Raw genomic sequence first — 26,945 nt, 5'->3', positions numbered from 1 at the left:
CGCGCCATTGTTGGAAAACTTGTATTCAATGCTAGATTTTTGCTGGACTGTTTATTTTTGCTCTGTTGGAAACAGTAAATAAATAAAGTTACAATTACAAAGTAGAAATAAAAATAAGATTATGGGCCCTATTTTTGAGCCCAGCGCATGTCGACCACAAGGCGTGATCTAATTGTGCAAATGTTTACTTAGTTTTTTCTTTTTGTAGATGTGTGCAGTTACAAATGGATGGTTGCGCCATTGTGGGAGTGAACAGAGCCTTGAGTGAACTTGGTTGCCACCCTATGAAATATCGCTAATTTCGAAAGGTCGCATACAAATTCTGTTTCTTAATTAGCATTCAAATGTATCAAGATAATGTGTATAAATGGGATATTCGTTAAATATAATCCTCAAAATTCGAATGTGTAAAAGAATGAAATATTTCACTTTGTGTTTGTGGTGAGTCTATATAATGCATATGTATGGGATTCTCTACGATTTCGCCTGAACTTGAACCAGTGTGATTCAGGCCTGAGGAAAAAAGTAAAAACGTGGCGACAAGTGAAAAAAAAACAGCTAATTCCACAAATATGCGTGAGTATTTCTTGGCGGCTGAATGTCAGACACAGACATATTCTCAATGTTAGTCATAGCACTGTTTGAGATGATGCAGCAGCATGTTGTCAGGAATAATAAGCAGAGCTGTGGCTGCCATGTGCACACACTATGGAACCAATGCTGACTGCGGGCACCAGTCCACCTGCTTGTGCCCACATCCAGCACACGTGTGTACTGTATTGTTCCTTAAACAACACAAGCAGCCACTACTTGATATACTTTTGTACCCTCTGACATGGCAAAGCAGCTCACGTGTGTGCACGAACAAAAGACCAAGTGTTAGCACACCGGCTCAGACACCAGGTTTTGCTCCACTGGTGAAAAGTGCCAAAACCTCAGGATCTAAAAAGGATACTGGTATAAAAATGGAACATGTTACTCAGCACCAGAAAATACAAGCCATCCAACTTACTGTTTGGTCAGGGTTGTTTAACTGCAACACCCACACTGAATATGAACTAACATTCAGGCCTCAATGTTATTTTACTTTATTTTATTTTATCCTTAAAATGCCATGAGAAATGATGCAACTTTGGTTGCAAATGTTAAGGCTTTTTACAAATTTCCACAATTTTGTTTGTTTTTAGAATTGCATGACGAGCTGTATGTTGGGCCAGTTGCTTTCGCTCAGCTGACACCACAGAAGAGTCACAGTGGTTTCAAAGGTGAAAAGTATGATGATCACCTTCCGACTTGGAAAGGAACATATTGTAACACTGGGAAGGCTCTGTTAATAAATACAATTCAATAGCACAATGCTTTCCAGCAATTCAATAGTGTATTTTATAAACTAAGGGAGATTATCACTGTGCAAACACCTTTTGCTTCCCTTTCTTAGGTATCGTCAAGAGGTGAGTTCTTTTACTTCATTTAAGTTTTATTTTGTTTTTAGCTTTATGGTTTATGTTGGTGACATTAGTCCAATAGATAATTCCTGAGATATTTGACGTGATTTAGCTGCGTGAAAGGATCAAGAGCTATGAGACAGTATGATGCAACAGTGCAGTTGTACAACGACAAAAGTGGCACAGTCCGGGTTTAGCGAAAGTGAAGTTTGCTGGTTGCTTTTTTGTCACTAGATGTCAGTACACCCTATGAACCAAAACAAAATCTGCCTTCTGGTTGTTTATTCCATCTGTTGTTAATTGTGACATTAAAAACTCTCAACCTTCCATCATGCAGCAGAGACAGTCCAAATACCACCTGTTGAAACATCACATTCTTGCTAATCATCAGTTTTGAACTTCCATCCATCCATTTTCTATTGGACTTATATTTGACTTTTGGGGCGAGAGGTGAGCTATGCCTTGGACTGATTGCAAACCAAAGTTGGTAAATAGCCAAACCCAGTTAAGACGAACATACTACATACATTTGTTCTATTAAATTGCTTGTTTATTCTTAACTGTCAATTTCTTCATTTTGTAGGGATTCACTTAGTTGCAATGCTTACAGTAATGTGCAGAAAGGGGACATTTATTTGTCCAATCAGATTTCAGCTATGCGCTGCCCTGTCAGTCTAATCTGACTAAGGACTGCAGAATCAATAGTGTTGGGCTAATAAATTATATTAGCAATGGTCAAATTCGTTCTCATGACAATGATTTTTTTTATTGTCTAATTGACTGATCAGATCAAATCATGTTAAGGCTAACTCCGACAAGCAAGACACATTTGTAGCAATTTTTGCACCTTAATAAAAAGTAAAATACTTAATAAAAATGAATCCAAATTATTTTATTTCATTTTAAGAACGGTAATAATGTTACTGTTGCCACTATCAAATTGTCTTCAGGCAGCCAGACTATTGTTCTTCTCTCCACATTTGTCGACACAAATAACTCATTCGCTCATGTTGACTGTAAATAAAATGCTTGGTATTGAGTGATAACAGATGTGGTCAATTTTACTGTTATTGCAATACACACACACAAAAAAAAATCACACTAAAATATTGTGAACTTGTCCTCGTTGACTCGCGTTCCTTCCCTTACATAACAGTGTCCGCTTTTTAATATCTAGTCGAGGATTTTACCGAAGGAAGCTGTAGGATTTTTGTACCTGTCAACCTGCTCTCAGTGTGCAAATACCCTCCCACGTGCTCTCTTCTTCCTCGTCTGCTTGTAACACTGAGCCTTGAATAATGAAAATCCAACAATGGAACCACTTGAGCGTGGTTTCATAATGCTTTCAATTATTTTTTGCAGATATCCGCTTGTGGCCAAAAAAAAAAAAAAAAAATCTCTTATCAGGTTGATCACGTAGATAGGAGAATTGAATGAACTTTACAGCTTTTAGTGTAAAGGAAAGTTAACCACTATTACATGCATGTAACCTATCACATCTGCTTATTTTTATAGCACCATTTTGAACTGAGCAGCCAGGACAGAGACTTGTACATTGTTCTATAGGTAATGACACTGCATTGCAAAGTAGTATAAGGCAAAACAAATCTAAATTCACAAGGCCTCGAATGCATCAGTCAAAATAGCTACAAAAATAGAAGGGGATGAGAGTCGTCTGTAACTACCATAATTTCTCAAGAATAGAACTTTTTCGCACAAAAAATCCTCATCTGGGATTGGGGGTAGTAGAACATATATATTTTTTTAATTTGTCAAAAATGTATACTTATTTGTCATTACCTAGGGGTTGCGAAATTCGTACTTTCTATACAATATTAATGTTACAATCTATAGGATATATCGTAATAATAATGTAGTAGTTTTGACAATTCCCTCACAGAACTAAGGACCAACAAGTATGTACCACACGTATGGATTACCTGTTCATCCTCCAAGTCTCAAGAAGTACAGTATAATCAGAACACGGATGTGTCTCAATCTCGAAATATTATGGTACTTTTCAGCATGTGGGTATTGCTGAGTTACAATTTTATATTTCCAAGAGGACACTATAGCAAGTGGTTCTTAACCTGGGTACAATTGAACACTTGATTGAGTGAGTCGGTCTCAGGGGTTCGGCAGAGCCTGATTTATCGTGTAAATTTGTGATGACGCATATCTGAACTGGTCTCGCAAAGGCAACAGTAGAAGTCGCAGTGATTTGCAGCTATGTAATTTGTTGTGAGTTCATGCATTGTGTTGGTTTTGTTCTTTGAACAAGGTGCTGATCATGCACAGCTCATTTTGTGCACCAGTAAAATACATGTATGCCTTGAAAAAAAAAAAAATTGCTAAAGAGGGGTTCAGTGAATGCGCATATGAAACTGGTGGGGTTCGGTACCTCCAACAAGGTTAAGCACCACTGCACTATAGGCTCGTGAAGCCAAGAGGAGAAATGTTCTGAATACTAATAGAAGTGTTCAAATTAAACTGAAGCCACCTCGAGAGGAATTAAATGGTAACCTACAATGAATAGTGATACTAAATGTTCTCATCAATTCCAGTTAGTGTTTAAACTATTCATTTTTTAGATAACAATCCTCAAGTAGGATTTTAAGGATTTTATCTAACTTAGGAAATGTTCTCATATTCACATGCCTTAGTTGGTGAGAAATATTAATATTAAATATCATCAATATTATTAAGCACACTTAAGTGAAAAAAATAATGATCACTGATTTTATAAGCAAGACAACGCGGCTGAAATTACATAAGACACCTTTGACCTTAACCTGACTTTTATGTCTGGTTTTGAGGTTACGGTCACGCATTTCCTCTTTGTTGCATCAATACTATTTCAACCTGACTGTACAAAAAGCTCAAGAAAAAGCAAAAACAAGATTGTGAAATCCTTTAGGTGCTCACTCATCTGATTCTTATTCAATACCAGGCCTAGTGTCTGTTCACCTTTTTAATTTTTAATTTGACTTGAAAGACTTACAGTATTTTTCCATGACTCGGTTGGCATTCTTCTGTAGAGGTTCCACTGTATTCTGTCTTAGTTGTATTTTTCACTTGATTTTCACTGGTTGACTTTGGCCAAGGCGACGCCCACTACAGCAAAAGCCTGGAATTTTCCAAATGATGAACGCTTCAAGCTCTTTGATCACCTACGTAAATGGTTATGATAGATGACGCTGTCATTAAAAGCAGTGGCGCTCATCTACGTGATGCATTCTGGGATGTTTTGATTGTGCTCCCTTAAAGGCACAGAAATGAATGCAAGCCCACAAAATCAATGCAGCTCTGTAGCATTTTGTTTTAAAATAACAGGATTGAGTATCACGATCTGAGCTCCTAATCCGCTATGCCAAACGAGAGGTAGAAGTCGAGGGAAATATGATTAGCTGAAGGCCGCACACGTTTTACCTTGGACAAGTCATCTATTCTTCTCCATGTACTTAAAAAAACACATGACAAACCTTCGGTATATGCATTTAATCCTATTGAGAAAAGCAAGCAGAAAGTGAAACAGATTAAGGATTTTGAATAGCTATGCTAAAACTGGTCTGTGGCGATAATACCAATACAACAGAGAAGGAAATTAAATCTATATACGTTTTATAAAACCTTTAAACCAACATTGCTTTCTATATCGGCAATTCAAAAAGAAACCCCATGGCTGCAACTTGAAATACTGTATGTTCCAGGGGATCTATAATGAGATGGAGTGGGGATATATTCCATGAACCTATACATGACTGGAAGCAATACATCACATGACACGGTAACTTAGGAACACTATTTTATGGTAGTGAACGATTTTGAGGACAAAATACTACAAAGCTTGATCTGTAGTAGTGAGCAGCAACAAAAGGATGTACTGGAAATTATAAAAAAAAATACAGCAAATGTGGTATGTGACACATCTATTATTGGATGTCCTTTAGTTGTACAAGGTACAACCAAAATAAAAGGAACTGCATAAGATAAATATGGGTGCACTCAACATTGCTGCGTGACCTCATGTCAGTCTACTGAAATGTTCATTGCACGCTCCACACGAAAATCATCTTAACTGCCAAGCTAGAAACTAGTTTGCAACATGCATTGATGACAGGTCACATTTTAAATCATCAATTGGTGCTGCCGTTTTGGTGAGCAACCAAAAACCGCCAAGCTATAAAAAGTTAATTTGTAAAGTAAAATAACAGCAACAGCAAAATGGAATGTGCTGCCGGGTATTATTGAATGTAATTCTGTCCAGTTGGTTATCTTGCGCTGCAAGTAAGTTTAAAGTGTACTTATGAGATGTGCACAGCGAGTGTCCTGTGCAGTTTTGTATTCATCACCACGCAGCGTTAGTCGTAACCTGCGGTCCTGTTTTTGCAATTAGACTCTGACAGCAAGTCGAGTGCACTACCAAGAGCTGCAAATGTCACTTTGGACTTTTTTTGGACTTTTGCCTCCATCCGTCTTAAGCGCTCCCCGCTGACACCATCTCTCACGTTCTCTCTCCGTGTGTGTGTGTGTGTGTGTGTGTGTGTGTGTGTGTGTTCATGAATGTGTGCATGAGTGGCACAATGCAAGTGTATTGGTCTCCGAGGAGCAAGTTAACCCTGGGGTACAGAAGCAGGGAGTAGCAGCTGGAGAGCTACTCTCCCTTGGTTCCTGTTCCAATTAATTAGCATGGACAAAGACGTTTATGTAAACGCACACGTCTGTCGCCCACACGCAAATACACACAGACAGACACAGTGGGGTTTAATGCAAGGAAGCTTGAGTTTATGCTATCTTGCAAATGAGAGCCTCTTGTTAAAATTACAAGAAACTGTTAGATTTTGCATCCTGCTACTTGAAATGCATTCACTCAAAAGCTGCAATATGCAATTTCAGTACATTACATATGGCGATGGGGTTATTTCAAACATCCTGTAATGTTGTGCCTACCATATAAATGGCCATCTGTTTGCATATGACTGAATCTGTTGGAAAATCTATCTTAAAAAAAAGAGACGGGCATTTTTCTGTCAGCTTGGTTGGAAAGAGAAATTACATTTACATCTTTTTTTTTTGTCATTCAGCTCAAATAGCACAATTTTGTCCAACCTGCCCATTAAAATGCCATTTGTTCAAGAGGCATTTGGCTTGTCCATGTGGGCATCTGCAAATTTAAGTTAAGATTGAATGTGTCAATTTCAGAGCAGGCGTGCCTCTAGATTGGCACTCAGTCTATGGAGTATTAAAACACGCTTCACTGTGTATGGTGAAACTGATGTTCCTGCAGTTTCAAATTCATGACAGCCTTGAGCTTTGGGGGTTCTTGTGTCATTCTTGAACATTCCTACCAATTTTCTTTCATCCAAGGGTGACCGATCAGGTCTTCCAGACCTTAGCAACGTGATGACATTCAAATAACACTTGTTTGTACTGAAGCTCCAGCTATCTACAGTATGCGAAAGTCAATATGTCAGAATAAGTTTACTAAATACCTTGAAGAAGGCTCTATGCAGATTTTGCTATCGGAGGATGTACGGAGTAGGGTGACCATGAAGTGATTGGAGTGGGCGACCAAATGCAGCTTGGACCAGGGTTTAATGAAGAACTCAAAAGATAGACTAGAGTATTGTCTTGGGACAAGACTGGAACAGAACAGACTGGAAACTAGAAACAAGAAGACATGAGACGAGAACAATCCGACAGGAAGTGACACGCAGACAGGACTTAAATACAAGACAGGTAACGCGAGGTAGGTGACGGCAATTAACTTGATTGTGAGCAGACGCAGGAGGGGAGGGGGTGACGCGAACAGGAAACCATGGCAACATTAAAACAAGGAAACGAACGGAGACAGATTGTGACAAGGGTTTCCCAAACTACTAAAGAGAAGTAAACTCATACTGATAATATGACTCTATGAGTATTTTTTACAATTTTCCAATCAAAGTCACCAAAGGTCGGATTGTCCGATCTCTCTAAAAAAATTATCCTGAATGAGTATCCTTGGGTGCGGGGTGTAGTTTCTTCAAGATGGTTATTTGTCACGCAACTAAATTTATGTTTATTGTGCAATTTAGACATAAAGCAAAGCAGGATTGCAAATTATATATTTGAACATTATACTGTTATATATAACATTATAAATTTAGACACTAAAATGTTGAGCCAAACTATGTCACTTTGTCTCAAAAAGTCTTTTAACTCAATGCTAACCCCCAAATTCTAGATTATCAATCGGTGTGCGTAATTCGCTTAAAACTCTGCTTGACAATAAAAAAAAAAGCATTTTAAGAGAATGGTGATGTTTGGGCCTGCATTAATAAATCTGAGTTTACTAGCATGTATTGGCTCCATAACATCATGCACATATTCAATTTTATGAATATCTTTTCTATTAAATCCAGGCAAAAACACCGCTGTGCACTTGTGCACAGTTCTGTTGTTTACTGTCTTCAAAGCGTTAATCTTGCCGCTTCAACATGACGCCTGCCGCGTTACCCGCTGTCGTTGCAAGCTTCTCAAGTCACATGACATTTTGCTGATGATTGTGACACTGAGCAGATGGCTGACAGCTCCCTTCACATCTGCCTGCTGGTGACGTTTTCAGAATGACGTGAACGGTACACACTTGTAAAATAGCGTTGTTCTTGCCCTAAATCATGGAATATTTTCTAAAACGACAGCAGGCTAAAGTGAACAACAAACACACGGTCTCCATGGTGATGAATTTGGCCTTGAATGATCTCACATACCTGCCAATGAAGAGACAAAATTTGCTTACACTTGTTGAATATATTTTAGTGGAAAACAGACATCCATTCTCGGCCATTGCAAGAATATCCCAAAGGAGGTCATTCATTTCTAATTAAAGACCCTTTGCAGCTGAGGCCTTGTGCGCACACGTCCAATTGCACACACACACACACACACACATGCACGCACGCACGCACACACACACACGCACACGCACACGCACACACAATTTCTTTCCGTGTCTTTGTAAGTAAAAATATTTGTAACAGCACAAGAAAGGTCGTGCTATACTTACCGTTTTTTTGTAAGATTTTCAAAAATATTTATGCTCTTTTTGCTATTATTCATCCAAATATTAATTAATTTGGACCCTAGTGAGGAGTAGCTATAGAACATGCATAATTAGTTATACTTCCATCTAGTTCTTTAACAATTTAAACAGTTCAGAGTCCTTCACTGCTTTTATCTGTTTAGTTAAGTTGTCTGGAAAGTTATCACTGGAGAAGAAAGTTCTATACTAATACTTTTTAGTCAAGCTTTGTTTTCTTCATTGAATGCATTAAGAGGAGAAAAGGTGGTGGGGATAAAGGTGATTTTACAGCCTGTCACTATTCTAGTGTGATGCTAATAAATGCCTAGTTTATGCCAGAAAATCCAGATGATCAGCTAAAAGTGGCTGGCAGGTAACATGAGGGCTGATACATATACTCTGGAAACACTTGCACCTGCATGCTGTGATCAGACCACATGCATTAATTGGGCTGGAAAGCCAAGAAAATGTCTGCTCATTTGGTTTCTAAAGATGTATTTAGCACTCATTTTGCCCATCACGTTTGATATTCAGCATTGCAAATTGCACTAATAAAGCTTATGGTTATGCTCTAAGAGAATGTATCAATAATTAGTTTATGGCTGGCACTATTAAAAAAAATCTCAAATGACAAGCAAACTGGCCAAACATGCTACTTAATGAGTCCTCACTAAAAGGCAACAGTAGCTTTTATAGCATGACTCACTAACATGAGGATTAGCAATAATTTACCAAGAGAGACAGACCAAGAATGCATTACGACACCATTAATTTAAATCGCATTTGTTCAATTTTCCCCTTAAATGTGGAGAGACCATTTTAAACTAATTGCTTTTTAGGAATGATTCAATGTAAATTAATAGATTTTTTATGTAGGCAACAGTTTTACCTTGGAACGTGTACTAAAACAGTATTTAACCACACTCCCAAAATTTATCGTGTTCCACTTTGGAGGTTCCACTTTGGATATTTTTGTCCTCATGAGTAAATGCGTGCATGAAATATGTGATTCTTCCCAAGATTAATTTTCTCAAACTAATCCTGATGCTTACAGATAAGTGATTTCCAGGCTCTAAAAATAACTTTCATGGATTTTGGAAATTAAATTCTAATTAAAAACAGTGAGCACATCCCTCTGTGTTTTTTCAACCAACCTGGCTTCATTTCAGCTTTTAACGGCAAAAATGAATGCTTTCCACCCCTCGCCCCAACCCTCCATTTTCTTCGCCTATAAATATCACATATTAACTGATTTAACTGCCTGAATATGGTATCTGTTCATTTTAGATAAAACAGGCAAACTCATCGCGGCCTCATCCCGACAAGAAATGAGCATCAAGAGATTTAACAGCCCGATCAATGAATTCTATTGAACTTGGTAACACGATACTGATGGAACTTATTTCTTATCTCCACAAGAGATAAGTTTTGCAAGAGAGGTTTATTTCTCTGGGGGCCTATTATCATTGTCCAATAGAGATGCACTTTGACACCTAAAAAATGTGAGAAACTCTGTTATGCACTGCTTTTAGTATTTCTACAATAAAATCACAATAATGTGAGGAGGAGAAAATACAAAATTTGGGGTAAAGATGATGGACTTGGCAGTTCGTGTGTTAGAAGCTGTCAGATATGCCTTCCAGAAGCTCATTAGCATACATCTTTTGTCTAAATATAGCCCATCTTCCGAAGCTGAAGGGCAAACAAATGAATCCACAGAAAAGGGCCTGTAAGTGATGTTGGATTGTTCCTTTTAGAATCTAATCATTGTGACAACAACGATGCATACGGTATGTTGTAAAAATAAATCAAACGTGACACCGACGTGGCCGACGTGGTAGTTTACGAGCCCATTTAGAAACGTTTACTATGCTGCTTGTGACGGAGCAAACTGCAAATGACTGCAGGCTGCAGGGATGCCAGGGGAATGTGCTGAAAGGTCACAGGCAAAACAAGCTTGGCTGGAGGGAGGACATGCAGTGATGAGGAAGCACGTATTGAAGATGCACAAATCTGCTGGGACTTCCCTCCCAAAAAAGTCTCAGAGACTCACCGGTATAGTTTGCATAAAGGGAGTGAGACGCAATGTTCCAGGCCCGCTGTGAGTGCATGTGAACCGACAAGTGCTTGATCCAATAATAAATACGAGTCATAAAGGTTTGCAGTCTTATGCTTGAAGAGTTGAAATGTAAATGCCATAGACTAAAGGAGTCATGCCCAGCAACAAAAAAATTAGTATAATTCACTTAACACATATTTGATATTTCCCCAGAACCGCCAAGCTCATTGGGGTTAAATATTTGTACTTGTGCTAACAAATTCAGTCTCACTTCTTTTATTCAGCAGATTCAACTGGCGGTGCTCTGATTTTTTTCCAACGATGTCTCAAGAGGTTCACAACATTTTTTACAAACCCCCCTATTCTTCAGAAAACTCTAATAAACATTCATTTAATCAATATATTGGCTCAGCATGAACATGTTGATATGGATAGACAATTCTCATAATTTTTTTTTTAATACTATATATATGCCTCTTCTAAAACAAATGAGTCATCCACAGGTAGGTGAGCACCGGACAGCACTCTTTCCTATTCTAGTGTTGTTTTGGTGCGTGGGAGAAAGAGAGGAGTCAGAAGGGTTACCTACTCAATGGGCAGGAGAAATGGGTGGAAAGAGAGCAGGATGGAGCATTCCAAAGATAAATATGGCACATTAGGGGATGACCAAATTTCCCTCAAGCGAGAGAGAGAGATTTCACCCCAAATCATTTCAAAAAGTTTTAAGGTAACCTTGTGACTATCTTCAAATTCTCCAATCAATTTCTACTTTTTAATTTACAATACAATACAATGTTGATTATACACAAACTAATGGGACAACCAAAAAGACAGTGAAAACAGTAAATCGAAACACAAATTATTATACAGTGGCAGCACAATAACAGTTTCATTTTTTTTAAACAAAAGAAATGTGTCTCTGATTGACCTCAAATAAAGTCAATCTGTACGCGCAGGCTTTTAGAAATGGCAATAATAGCTAAAGCTGTAGGATGGAAATGCTCTTAGAACAAAGGTTGTCTCTCTCACGGAGCTCCCAGTCAAAGTAAAGAGATGACTTCATTTGGAGCTTGTGTGGAGCTATTGATTTATCTCTATCATTGATGAGATCTTGCACATCTCACACAAATTCTTGCTCACTTTCTCCTACATACCTCAAAGACTCTCAAGTAGGATCAAGTCCACCACATCAAAACCATTGTGTTTCCCTTGTTGCACTGTTTGGGTAAGAAACAGGAATGGCTGGTAGTCAAAGTGTATATTTATTTGGTTTTATGATTGCTCCCTTAGTGTAGCGTTAATTCATTTAAAAGCTATTCTGTTATCCATCTATAAAGACAGAGAGCTTAAATTGATACAATGAATCAAATCTAAGTAGATGAGTGAGACGCACTGTGCATTTCTAATATACTTTTAAAGACATATCCTGTTGTGCACACTCAAGAGTATTGAAAAACAAAGTGTCTCAATAAGAATTTAAAGAGGTAATAATGTGAAACAGTCAGTTCCAAAAAATGACATTTTGTACCTAACAGATGTTAATGTGGTGGTTGCTCTTCAAAGTGGTTGCTCACTGTTTGCCCACGCGTGGAACTTGTTTACATTTCTTGATATTCATTATTACATTGGAGCTTTGTCTGTTGCAATAGCCAGTGTTACGTATCAAGCACGGCCATTGTGAAACATTTATACAAAAGAATGCACCATGCCCACCCATTAAAAAAAAAAAAAAAAAAAAAAGAAGATCACTGCTTGGGTTTGACAAAGCAAATTGGCAGCAAATGGGTGGCCTCACTGGGTTATGTAACTCTTACTGATACTGCGAGTAGCGCTCATTTCTTAAATATGGGTTCTGTGAAGTCTGTCAGGTTTGGTTTAGCAATATTTTGGACCTGTAATATGAGGTCATCTGACTTCCTTATTATACTGGAATAGACCTCCAGACGAACATGATTTTTTAGACGTGATGTGATTCATCATCCACAAGCGACATTTTGCACAATACCCAAATTGGATGCTGCTGCCATGCTAAAATGAATAGAAAATGCTTTTCACTGGAATGTGATGACAGGCTTGTAGAACAATCACAGAAAAAAGTGGACTGCAATCAAAGTCACCTTAGAATGTATATATGCTTCCATAGCCATTCCAACATGTTTACTTATTCATGTTTTTGGATGTTTACAAGAGATGTTTACAGGTCAACTCTGTTTTTTTTTACCAGAAAAAATCCCAATTGGACTTGACCAGCCTTTTGGAAAATCTCTGAATTCGGCAATGATTTTCTTTTCATGTGTGCTTCCTAGCAGCTGATATTTAGGATAGAGGCACTCTGAGAGGATAGAAATTGTCATAAAAGGCAACAATCTGTTTTGCAGCCATGATGAAAGCAAAGGTTTCATTTCCTTGTAAGCTTTTTACTCACGACTCTCACGACCCATGACCGCACACTGTGTGATCTGTGTTCAGTCTTCCATTTTGGTGAAGATATTACATGTTGCAATACTGGGCATTACGAGCTCCGCTTGTTTTTCTGAGTTCTTCCCTTTGATTGTTGTAGCCGAATTGTGTGATCTTACTGCATCGACTGATTGTTTGGGTGGCCGGCTGTTTCTGAAGGTTTCATACATACAATCACTGGATTCCCAAAACTTATTGCATTTTGTTGCAGATGGTGCAGAGATCATTCTTTCCAGGAAACTCACAGGAGACATAAAGGGGATGATATGGTGCACGCATGAGGATGCTAAATGTAGCCGTATATGAGACGAAAGATAAGGTAGAAAAGTGGTACAAGTTCTACTTGACTTTCTTAGCTCATGATGGAAATTTGGATGGTTGTAAATGCCAAGAAATGATGTCCCAGATTTTTGATACCAACACACAATTTGGCATTACAATACAACAGGAAATCGTATTTTGGGTCCAGACCTTGAGTATGGGAAACCCTGCTGTTGTCAATGAGACATCTTGCTGAAATAGATATCAATGTTTCAGATGGTACAATGTCTACGCAACATGAACATCGCTGATTCTCAAGAGCGGTATTTTTTTTCATTCTTCTGAATTTGAATTGGCTTTGATGTGCAAAGAGACATAAAAACTAGCCCCAAATCTTCCACAAAGGATTTTTCTGCAAATGCTCTCTTTCTATGTGGCTCCTTTCATTATGACTGCAATTGTTAGCCATGCATTATTTAAAGGCGAAGCAGAGGAAGTGTATTAACGAGCCATGGAAAGAACAATAGCTAGTAGTTTGCTGTGCCGCAAGGAATTGGCCTGCTTTAATAATCTTGGTCATTTTTCTGCTTGCTTTCGGGATAATGTAATGAGTTTCTTAAATATTACACTGTAGACAAACGAGTGTTTTATTTTATTCAATAGAAAATAATTCAGCATAGCAGTTTTTTAAATGTATGCAAACATGGTGCCGAGGTGACAATTTATTGAGATCACACAGTGAAATGATGAACCTAATATTTGCTCAAACTGGTTAGATTTCAAAACTATTACAAATAGAGAATTACTATTTTTTCTTTTGAAAAGTATTTACAGTCTATTAGTGTTGGTATCATCGTCTGAAAGCGCAAATGACCAAATGGCCTAAGTTAACAGTCTCAAACTCAAAACCTTCTTCTTAAAGTTCGTTGCTAACTACAATCTGTCTTCCTATATGAGCAACATATACAGACTGTGTCACTATAGTCATTACTCACTGCTCTTTAATAAGGTTAAATTAGTATGATTAGATGATTGGATAATTGATTGTACAGAACATTTAAATGGATGTACACTGCTTTAGGAGTAAACAACAAAAAGTTGAAACAAAATTTGTGTGCATGCCCCTCGATCAAGTGTTATGTTACACAAGCTCCAGTATCAGCACAGGACATGAGAAAACCTCATTTCAGTAACTAAGTGTTGTGAGACGCAGTGTTGTTACTGTTCGCAGTGCTTCACTTCATTTTGATATGTCAGAATATTAATAAAATGACATAAATCTCCATCTTCATATCAAAACTTGTTTTGGTGAAACTTGGTTTTTAAATATTATCAGTGGTTTACTTTTTACTACTTGCATGACAGGAATGTCATTACGTTACTAAGAAATTGTCCGTACAGTTAATAAGGTTTTTACAGTACAGTGTCACTCCAGAATTCTTTTTTTTTTAATTATCTATATTTTTTTTCAAATGGATAAAATTGGGAGATGTGAAGGTCGTCCAATACTTATGTTTCATCTCAGAGGTTCTACAGTATGTATCTCTGTGCCTGGCTTCTCTCTCTCTCTCTCTCTCTCTTGCACACTAACATGCACACATGCAATCGTCCTGTACAAGCCCAACTTTTACATTTACTTATACATTTACTCATACATTTATTCATCATCTTGCACATTATTCAATTTTGAATCAGGCGCTGACATTCAGAGTTCCAAAATTTAATAGCTCCGACAAAAATAGCCTTGACAGCACTCTGCAGCGATTCTGTGAATTTGGACTAGTCATCCCCTACACCTTCTCGCGTGAATGTAACATCATGTTCCTGTTCTTACTACTGTAATGTGCTCGTTAAATCTGCCTTGCGTAGTGTTTCCTGTGTGTCTTGTCGCTAGGTGATAGTTCTTTGGCAGCATTACACTTTTTTTTTGTATTTGCTGTCATGCACAAACCTGACTCAGTGATCATGCTGCATTTTGCATTCCCTATTTAATCCTTGAGAATCCATCAGACCGTTTTCAGAAAATGCTCCTGCTGAAGTGTATCCACTGTTCTTCATGTCAGTAAAAACAAATTGAAACACAATAGCACACAGAGAATTTAAAACTGTCATTTTGAAATCGACCATGTTCCACAAATTTGGACTGAACTGTCAAAATTAGCATATCATAGCAAGCCTCACTAGGGTGTATTTGAGCCAGCATCAAATGATGAAGTCTGTATGTATAGGTGTACTGTGATTTTTTGACATTTTCATCTTTTAAAGAAAGGCAACGAGAAAGGAAAAAAATACTGGAATTCACCATAAAGTAGTTGGAGTCATCCAAAGCTGAAAGAATTTGACGCTGTTCAAGCACTTTGATCCAGAATGTTTCAGTGCCATGCTATTTGGACCACCAGAGGTTGTGTGACTGAGTAAAATAATGATTACTAGTCCTGTTAGTTCAGTGCTCTGTAAGCATACAATTTTATGAGTATTATGCATTTTGAGTCGTTCTTTTGTGATGTTTAATATGAAAGAACGTGAGCCTCTTGCACTAGCTGCAAGATACCTATTGATGACTCTTATCTCAAAAGGGCTCCTTAAAAACCTGTATGAGTCTTTTGCCTCGAGCTTCAGTACACATGATGTGCTGTACTGATAATATATACTTATTTTTATTGTTCCAAGCACAACTAATCCACTTTTCACGTATCTATGTATATATTAAAACCGCTGCTTTGTCGATTTGTTACAGCAAAGTGAAACGTCACACTCTTCTGAACTGAGGTCATTACTTTTCCTTGTTTAGTTATCTGCACCGAAAAGAAATCACACGCAAATAATGCTACCCCGCTCGTTCATGCGTGAACACATTCACAAGAACACGTTCTGTTCTTTTGGCTGTAGTATGTTTATTCCCGAGAGAACACATAAAACAGATGACATTCCTGCAATGAACGATGATGGCTCTCTAACAACAAACCTATTGTTTAGCAAATGGGATACATAGTTAGATGCGGTGAAAATAAATATATCAAAGCATCTTTGAAACAAGACAATTGAGCATTTTAAATAATTAGGGATTTATAATTTTGTCAATGACAGTTTTATTAAAATGTCTTTATATCACATTGTAGAAATTTTATCATTTGCATGCCTAAAAAATACCCTGTATTCGTATCACTGTATTTAATGTATTTAGAAGTAGAGAACGTAGGAGTCACCTCATGCAAGTCAATTAACTACTGTCCGCCATGGCCCACTTGGAAGCACATGTCTGCTTCCAAAACCGCTCGCAAGGGCCATTAAACAGAAGACAAAGGGCAGTTTGGGAAACAAGTGGAGGCTGAAAATGGAGAAGGTTGAAGAACACTTCAAATAATACGTGGGGACCAGTGAGAGTCGTAATGAAGAAGGCAAATACCCCGGATGATGGAGATTAGACAGAAAGCCTTTTACTCTCATTATCATCTGTAGGCAAGTGCCTATGCAGGGAGACTCCCTTATGAATAATCAATTTCATAAACATCTTTCCTTTTCACAAGGTGACTCAGTGAACATTTCATAAAAAAAAAAAAAAAAAACCATAATAAAAAAAATCAAGAGCCATTTCGATCAAGTACCTACATGCGTCAGCCAGTAAGATTAGCCTGTAAGGTAGTTTGATCAACGCTGATCAAACCTACCATCATCTCCTCTTAATGCGATACTGTACTTACATAAATAAATAAATACATAAATATATAAGTAAATCTAATTTGTTTTGTTGACAACAGCAGGAAGAAGGATTGAACAGTTTGTCATAAGTGGACATTATTGTATTAATTTAAGAGACAACTTGCTTTTAGGTGGGATAACATTTCCTGCATTACTGCACAAAAGTCAAGGCCACCACTAGATTTAATAAAGGCGAAATGTGACTTGAATGTCACTCAGTTAAGAGGTGAAAAAAAGAATCCATCTGTTTGTCAACCGACAAGTTACTTCATCGTTATTTGAGGATGGCAAAAAGATGGGCGGTGCCAATGTGATTTGTGAAGCTTTGATAAGGATGGATGGTTCCTCTGATAGCATAAATTACTTCACTGTGATCTCGATCATTGCTAAAATGGTATGGCTTATTCCTTGGTCAATGCATTCCTCTCAGCAAAGTTTTATCAAATACTCCAAAGTTGAATCCTTTTTTGTTTTAGTTTTCTTAATATAAACGCAGATAGAAAAAAGAAAAAAAAATAATAAAAATAATGGTGGACTAAGACTTTTATGCAGTATTGTGGAATACAGTATTAGTTTTTATTATCATAATGATCATTTCAAAATGGTGTTGTAGCGCTAAGAGACCATCTTGGTCTCAGGACTGGGTTAGAGATCAATTATGAGTCATAAATTGCATTTTAGCTGGGTCAGACTGGGTAAAATAAGCGTCTAGATTTCTATTCTCAAGACCAAAACCGCAGGAAGAGCAGTGCTCCACCTATACAATGTATAAAATGTTTTTGAATGTAATGACTGTAACCAGGATTATTATACATTATCTGATTTTCAGCTGTTGAAAATACCATCCATCTATTTGCTTTGTACATTATCCTGTTCAGGGTCAATTGTAACTGCAAGTGACTGGGTAAAAGGAGACCGTATTGGATTGACCACGGAGGTCATCAGCAAGGCACAGACATTCGATTAGATTTCACACTGGTTGCATGAAAGTCGGCCCCATCAACCACTACACCATGAGTGACCACCATTTTCCTGCAAACATTTAAATATAAGCCATCTTGGTTTTAGCCAGCCTATGCCTTGGTGTAGACTTGGTTTCATGTCCTCAAAGACAGTCTTGGTCTTGCTCACAACGCTCGTCGTGGCATAATCGACTTGGCTTATTGCCATGTCTTCCAAATGCAGGTTAACTGCTGTGCATTTTATGTTTACCACTGCTTTTAATTAATCGACACTCCACAATTGTAGGTGGAGTGCCGCGTCTTACTACCAATCAATCAGTTGCACAATAGCGTCTTCGTTCACCAACCTCTGCTGCAGCTAATTACCCTGAAAATGAGCATAGAATGAGGTAAAAGCTGGTTTCTTTTGGAGCAAAGCTTCCTGTGTGCGAGAATTAGTCACATGAATATGAAACTACACACAAAGGACGAATTTCAGAAAAGATAACTGCATATTGGTTGAGTACAGATTGCATTTGGATCACTTTGTATAGTTTCCTACAAGTAAACTATTAGCCTTACATACTGTATACCATCCTAATGAAGGATCGAGATGGCGGAAAGTATTTCCTTCCATCATCATAAAGTAGCATGTGTCTGAATCAATACTCTTTAAAATTAGAGCATAGCTGTACATATAAGAGCAGAGTGCACTCTGTCCCGACTACATGTTTCAGTTCAACTTCCTCATACAATTTTACAATTTAAGTAGGGCACACATAAAGATAATCCTCTGTGATAATCCTGATTCTCACCTTTCTGATCAAAGCCAGCAAAGACCAAATCATCTGATGATTACCGTGACCATTCATCCTGTGGTTAATGGAGTGTTAAAAGTGACTTTACTTTCCCCAATTGGGTTCACCAATCGCATTATGTTTAATATTTGTGACAGAATATTGTCGTGTGGAGTTGCAATCTAGGATATCTGATTCTGGGCCTATTAAGTATTACAAAATGTTTGCCAATCATGAAGTGAGTGTAAAATAATAAACGAATGCTATGGCAAGAGATGCAAAGCTCACAGTGAGAGGGCTTCAGAAGTGGGGGATCAACTCACTGAGTTGAGTGTAATCCAAATCTTACCACAAAAGATGCAGATGTCGTGGCAAGAAATTCTCACAGGTAGCCGAGCTGCTGCTGCTGCTTGTTTTGATTTTCCAGCAGTCTGGATGCCCTCCTGTAGATTTCCGCCTCTCACAGTTTAGTCTGGATTCTATGTAAAGTCATGTTTGCTTGAGACTTCTGGTTTGGGTGACAAGACTCGTGATTGTCAGAGGACAGATTAAGGGTGCGGTGTGCTATGTTATTATCAGCTGTCACCCTATTCAAACAATACAATGCTATATTGTCCTGTCATGCCTTCTTTGTGTGGCCCGCTGTAAACTGCAATAGTGGTGATTGGGTATAATTATTGGATTATAAAAAGACAATGGGTACCACCAACTTTTAAGTGTAGATATAGATGTGTGCCGGTACTTACAGTACGTGTCTAAAAAGCAATCTATTCTATAGATTGACACTCTAGTACTGCAGAGGAGTATTGCGTGGTTCAGTGATTGAAGAACAGTGTTTTATTTCTCCAAGCCTTGCAATGGCCGTTGACTAAATTAAATACAACACAGTCCAGTTCCCTCAGGTGAGTTTTTTTTTCTGATGGTTAATCAGCCAGGCAGTCCATCAGCAAAGGGCGTCTCCTCCAAAGCAGCGGCTGAGCCATTTGTCTCTCCTTTGTCACCTCCTGATTCTCTCTCCTCCTTGTCCTCATCGTGGCTTAGTGGGTCCAAGTCAGACAGGCCAAAAGTGTGCATTTTTGGTTCTGGGCTCAGCAGTGACAGCTGAGGCAATAGGGGCCCATCCCGAAGCTTCGCCGCCATTTCCTTGGCGCTGCACGCAGGGGTGTTGGTCTCATAGACGTCGTGGAAGTTGTTGTAATCGACCTCATAGAAGCCTTTCTCCAAGGAGAGAACTGGGGTAAAGCGGTAACCCCAAAGCACCTCTGTGTCCAGATAGGAACTCCTTGCTTGACACGTCATCCCTAATCCAGGTCCAGGCAGCCGTACACAGCCACACACACATGAAAGGTATGAACGGAGGAACAGACACACACATCCAAAATGGACAGGAAAATAAACACATGTACACACAGACAGATGAAAAGAAAAGGGGAGAGACAAGTCAGTTCATTTTTTTTTTTGCGGAAGCTCAAACTGCATACAGAAAATGCCATGCATCAGTCAAACCACAGCTGTAGGAATTCTGTTTGTATTAAATATTCAAAATCACTTAGATATTCCTGTAAGCAAGATTACCAATTGAGAAAGGTAGCCAAAATATTTTTCAGTGCTCTACTGATCACACCTACAAAGTTAAAATGTGCAATAATTATGCATTTATGCAAATAATCCACTGGGATTTAGGATGTTATTCAATGCTTTTATGTTGTCAATGCTCTCTGTGACATTTTTAAAACTACTGTAGCAATTGATGCTTTATGAAAAATTAAGAAGTAACATTGAAGTAAATAGCCAACCCAAGTTTTGGAGCTGGCTTTTTGTGAGCTTCCATTTTCCCTGACTGTTTCTTTTATTTTTCAAATGGTGAAAGGGTTGTCACTGGAGTAATCCTTTCACCAAAAACACTGAACACAATTTGCTCAGTCTATTGCTGCCCTTGATAAATAGAGTGAGTCCATTCCATGTGATTAAAAATAGAAGAACAGTTGATTTAGACTGATGCAGTGTCTTTTGTTGCTGCTCAAGAAGGTGCTCATGGACCTTTCTTTTTCAATTCCCTCTGGAAATCGATGGCCCCGTTTGTATTTTTAACTTGTCAAATATTTGCCTTTTTTTTTTTTTTTTAAATAAAAGGCAGCCTTTGTTTGTTTTTCCAAAATAATGTTTGTTGCTTTTCTTAACTGCTGGGAGGATGTGGTTTCTTAGTTCATACTGAAGTCCAAATGTTTTCCTGTCCTTTGGTAGGTAAAAGAAAGTGCCCTGCCTAAATTTCACAAACAAATCCATAAAGGGATATTTTTTTGCAAATAGGGTGTACCTCTTTTAAGAGAAACATTCACATAACATCACATACTTTACAATACAAATAAGAATGTCTAAAGTCAAGGATCCCAAGTTATAATTCAGATTTGTTCAGTCTAACAAAAACGGTAATATTCCCCAAGTGTGTTTGCGTTGTTGTATACATCACATTAAAAATGTCAAGATAACCATAGAATCCGAAATAGAATGCTTAGACAGTCCTGTCCTGACTGCTCAGCAAAATCAAAACCATAAGCATGTTGTCATCAGCTGTTAAAACATTAGCTGTAGTATAAAAAAGGTTTTATGATTCTGACATTTGACCCTGGGAGGGATTGACTCTTTCTATTATTTCCTGTGAGTAAAATCTTTTCCAAATTGTAGCTTGACCAGAATCCCACAATGTCTTGTGCATGGCTGTCTATTAAAGGCTGTGCAAGGTCAGCGGGATGAAATCAATAACAACAATAATTAAACCATGTTAGAGTTCTCCGCCTTCATCCTGGATTGTGGTATAGAAGCACCCTTTTAAGGCAGACCTTTTAACCCATTAAAGAAGAAACATAAAAGAGCACTTAATACCATAATTAAGGCTGCTCCATTTAGGTGAGCCACTTCCTGATTATTGTGCTGGCTCGCCTAATAGGATGAAGCCATCGTGTGTATTTCTTTTCCTCCCATGACAGCCACCTGTGATTGTGTGGAGGTCAATGCTAATTGCCAACGCTGCCCGCATATAAAGTCCCCTTGATAATTCACCAAATCTGTATTTAACATGTTTTCATGTCAAGTGTTAATACAGTGTGGAAGGGCCAAGGTCACCAGACACATGTTTGTTTTGTTAAATCTTTTGTGTTTCCCCTCAAGGCTTTCCATGTACGACCAAGGTCTTGAGCTGACTAAGCTTTATCACTCGTGGCATTATTTGTCCTTGTGTTTACTTTTGACTATGCTGGGGATACGCTTCCTTCAGGGTTTACCGTTTGTAGTCAGGACATGTTCTTACCAAGTTTTCTATGTGGCTATGTGTTGCAGCTCAGGGCTTGTTTTTGGAAAATAAAAAAATAAGAGGATTCACCATCTAAGAGGATTTAGAAGGAAATGTTGTACTCTTCTGTATACTTTGCTGACACACTTATGTTAGCTGAATATTTTGTGAACACTGAAGCCAAATTAATGGACAGTTCTACTGACCAGTAGTGAGACATTCATATTTATTTATCTTTTCATTGGTTGTTTTGATATGCTGTAATATTAATGTATTTTTAAAAGTTTACTGTACCATTTTCCCTAATTTAATGATACTTCTTTTCATCTTAAGTGCCTTAAAGAAAAATGATCACATTTGGTAAATTTATTTCCCTAAATCTCACCCAAAGAAAAATATTTAATGCTAACTTTTACCAAGATTTAGCTACTACTAAATATTCAGTAGGCTGCAGATACATACATGAATTGCATACCACATAAATGTAGTGTTATAGAAGGCATGGTGATAAATAAATTTATTCCTTTATTGACTAAGACAAAAAAGCATGACTAGCTTGTAATGTTTACAAGTAAACAGTACATCTTGCACATCATAAAAAACTAGATTGTGTTGCACAAAACACTTCTTATTTGATATATAAATATTAGAAATGATATAAGATAACAAAACTGTCATATGTGTACGATTGTCAGAGACCGTTCTATAATGAAAACAAGGTTTGTTGTCGGCAACATAGGCACACGCGACAGAGCCTCTCTGACACAGAAACTACATTACGTATATTCACTGCAGTACAGTGGTGAAGATGTTTGCTGACTTTGAAGTTGCCAAACCAATCATCAAAATATATATCTATAACAAACACATACGCTTAGAGGTTATGAGTGGATTCTTCTGCTATCTGCAGTCAGCTATTATCTGGCTGAACTATAGACATTGCTTAGTAGTGTATTTGAATGTGCATACACATTGGTTGGCAACGTAATGATGTGTGGAAAAAATGACATCAATGAGTCTTATTAGCATTTTGAAGAACTTGCAACTTCACTCTGACTCATTGATGATGCAATATCTGATTCATTTTTTCATTGTCCCCCGTAATATCTTTTCGCTTGCTATAGTAATTCCGCATTTGACCGTGGGTTTCAGCTCTTCAAATATTAAGTGAGAGTGTAATTACAATTTTGAGCATTTACTGTGTAGAAATGACATTAAAAAGACAATGTTTTTTATGAGTGCCTTATTTAGCTACATTGCTGCAAAAAGTGACTGGAGTTGTTGATTTACTCAACTGCACACAGTGGAATCCTAATCTACTTTTAATCATATAGAGACCTATTTAGGGCTTAACAATCAAATTGTCATTAAGTGCAATTTATGTCGAGTGGATCTGATGGAAGAAGAAAACCATTTCTTCATTTTTGATGGTAACAGATAACTATGCACACTTATTAACGTGAAAGAATTGTTACGTGCATTGATGATGTGTTGCTCTTTTGGTTCGTAACAGAATGCAAATGGGCTTTTTAATGAGAAATGGGATGGCTACAGTTACTATCCATAGTTTCCCTGCTGGCCAAAGGGATCTGTCTGAGTTTGATAAGGCTTTCATTGTCTTTGGTTGAAGATTGGATCTAGCAAAACTTGTGCCAGACTGGCACCAACTATTTACTGGTCCATTATTGTGTCAGCACCTTTGAGCTGTGGCCACATGTCCCTGGTGCGTATGTTCACCTACCTATTTTATAGCAAAGAGCCAGCGAACAATAAAGTTGTACAGTGTCACTGGGATGATATACAGTATTGAAGATGCCGTCACATAGCTTTGGGTTGGTGCTCTGCCTATGTGAAACCCAAACTGGTATTTGATGTTTCGCAAGTCAAACCAAACCCGAGTTTGGGCATGACCACTATTACTAGCCAGATTGGCACATTGCCCAGTGGAGAAGGACAGTGATGACACTAACCCCTGAATGCCGCAGTGGTTTGTGCTAGTGAAGTGAGGGGTGATTTAATGCTTGGGTCAAGTATCCAGTAGTGTGATCAGGAAGCATGATGACTACTGGTGCTTTGGGAGAGAAAATAAATATAAAAATCAAATGTGAAATAGAGCAGAAATGTTCAGATGCATGCAAAGACATGCCTGATCGCACCAGGGAGCGTTGTGCTTTGTACATGTTTGTCTAAGAGTGTAAACCCTTCTAATCAGTCCATGTGTCTCTTTTGTTTAATAATCTCATGATTACTAATATGTATGTACGTATAATACTATGCATTTGTTAAAAATAAATTGTAATTACACAATCAAGAACAAGTTGGAGTAAATCACAATACCTGCTTCCGCTAAAGCAGACAGAAAACCCATTAGAGCTGACGATTAACAGCACACTATGGGCCATTTTACTGTAATCACATCATTAATATGTTTATACCGTATTTTCCAGACTATAAGTCGCTCCAGAGTACAAGTCGCACTAGCCATTAAATGCATAATAAAGAAGGAAGACATATAAGTCGCAATGGAGTATATGTCGCATTTTGTGGGGGAAATTCATATAATAATAATAAAATCCAACACCAAGAACAGACATGTCATCTTGAAATCTTGAATTTAAAATAATAGAATAGAAGTAACAACAGGCTGAATAATTGTACGGTATGCTAACGTTACATGACACATAAACAACGAACTGAGAACGTGCTTGGTATGTTAACATAAGAAGAGTTATTCCGATAACTATAGAATAAATAACATGCTAACAAGTTTACCAAACCATCCGTGTCACTCCAAATCACTAAATCCAATGTAATCTTCATCCTCTGTGTCTCTTTTAAACAACTCCACTAACTCCGGAGGTAGACTTCTTCTTCTACGTCAATTACGTCATACTCAACGTCAGTTGCAGTTCCAAATATTCCAGCCTTTCTGAATCCTGACACACAGGCCCAGAGCGCCCTCTTGCGATTTAGTGTGAATATAACATGTGAAATGTTATAATAATGTGTTAATAATTTCACACATTAGTCACTCCTGAGTATAAGTTGCATCCCTGGCCAAAAAAAACTGCGACTTATAGTCCAGGAAAATACGGAAAGAGTTTGGGAATTGGTACAGAGAAGATTTTATTATTTAATTTACACAATTTTTACTCTTTTTCAGTAAGATGTTGTAAATTCTGAGTTTGTGCCTGGAAATTTGATTTTTGGAATTTTACAGAACTACCCGGTGTTGTCTGTCTTTTAAAAAGAACACGCCTGAAGCAGTTTGGAAGAGCTTAGCGTTTACCCAAAACAAAGACCAGCGGTGTGGGTGGTTTAACTTCATATATACGTCAAAGAAAACCTCGAAGTAGCAACAGTGGAAATGTGTGTCTACGCGTGTAAGAGTGTATGGGAGATTCTTATCCTTAAGTGACATTTCCGATAAAATGTTGCATTATAGAAAATATAAACATCAACACCTCTGCCGAACTCGCTCAGTTTTGAGAATAACGCAACGATTACATTTTTACTATTGCAACAGCACCCACCCTTTTTCACCAGCAATTTTGCGGTATCTATTGAGTAATTTATTACAACCCCACCAAATTGTGTTTATTTCATACCTGTGGCTTCCACCATGCCCTCGAGGATGACCACTATCTCGAATTCCTCCTTCTCCATTTGCGCCATGGACATCTCCCAGAATGGGCTCTTTTCGTTAATCTCGTGGGAGATGATGAGTGGTGACACCAGGAACAGGCGATCGTCTCCCGTGTCAAAGCCGATGTTTATGTCAGTTTGGTTGAGCGGGATGAACTCCCCTTCCTTGGTCTGCTGCGAGCGGATAAGCTTTGCTCGGATCGAGGCCTCCACAATGTGTGAATTCCTCAGGTCCCCTACCCGAAACATCAGGCACATCTTGTTGTCTCGCACCGATATGACGGCGTTGTGTGAGAACATGAGGGTCTCGGCGCGGTTCTTTGGCTGAGAGATCTTGACAAACATGCAGCCGACCATCATGGCGTTCACAATAGAACCCAGTATGGCCTGCACCAAAAGCAGTATGATACCTTCTGGGCATTTTTCTGTGATAACACGGTAGCCGTACCCAATTGTGGTCTCAGTTTCAATGGAGAAGAGGAAAGCAGAGACAAAACTGTTGAGGTTCTCCACACAGGGGGTCCATCCTTCTTCATCGGCATGCAGGAGATCCCCGCGGATGAGTGCAATCAACCACCAAAGAAAGCCGAAGAAAAGCCAGTTGACGACATAGACTAGCGTGAAAATAAAGAGACTGAGACGCCAACGAAGGTCGACTAATGTTGTGAACAAGTCACTGAGGTAACGGTACGTCTCTTGCACGTTCCCATGATGAACGTTACATTTGCCATCCTTTTGCACATATCGCTGACGTGGCTTCTTGGCGGGGTCAGATATCAGGTGTGTTCGCTCTGTTGAGATCTGTGCCTCCCGTAAGTGTTTCGGAAGCTTCTTCACCTATATGGAGAAAGCAGATGAAAAAGCAATGTTAGAGAGTATAACAGTATTTTTCTGCTTTTCAGTAACTAAATGTTAACCAGCTTAACGATCATGGAGCTGGAGCTTGTTCCAGCTGATGTTTGGAATAGAAGCATTAAACTAAGTGCAAGACACTGACGAACACAAAGAAATGTTTTTTGCAATGTAAGAGGAAGCCAGAGTGCTTATACCACTTAAGTAAACCCACCGCTAATGTGTACTAATAGCTACAAAATTAAAAAATGTTCGGGTCCATTATTACATCAAAGCTTGTCGTTGTTATGGTGACCCAATAGCACTTTTTTTTCATACTCTGTAAAGTGACAAATCATTCGAGTTGTGTGCAACACTGTAGAGTCAAATCAGCCAATTCAGCTTCTGACTGTAGCTTTTTTAAGACTAATTACGTGTCAAAATTGTACATACCC

General features: G+C 38.2%; 1 protein-coding gene across 2 annotated transcripts in view; it reads right to left on the bottom strand.

Annotated features, from left to right (window-relative positions):
• Window positions 1-16,163: 16,163 nt before the first annotated feature.
• kcnj5 (potassium inwardly rectifying channel subfamily J member 5) overlaps window positions 16,164-26,945 on the bottom strand; it is a 35,910-nt gene continuing 25,128 nt past the window's right edge. For both annotated transcript variants that reach the window (XM_088380822.1, XM_088380821.1), the window contains exons 3-4: window positions 25,623-26,496; window positions 16,164-20,026 (exon numbers count right to left, since the gene is read on the bottom strand). In XM_088380822.1, the coding sequence (XP_088236948.1) occupies window positions 19,653-20,026; window positions 25,623-26,496 (1,248 nt within the window). In that variant the 3' untranslated portion in view covers window positions 16,164-19,652. The remainder of the gene's footprint in view (window positions 20,027-25,622; window positions 26,497-26,945) is intronic.

The sequence above is a fragment of the Syngnathus floridae genome, chromosome 7 (assembly GCF_059516105.1).
Source record: "Syngnathus floridae isolate MCC-2025c chromosome 7, RoL_Sflo_1.0, whole genome shotgun sequence".
Classification (NCBI taxonomy): domain Eukaryota; kingdom Metazoa; phylum Chordata; class Actinopteri; order Syngnathiformes; family Syngnathidae; genus Syngnathus; species Syngnathus floridae.
This window is presented reverse-complemented; position numbering and strand designations above follow the sequence as displayed.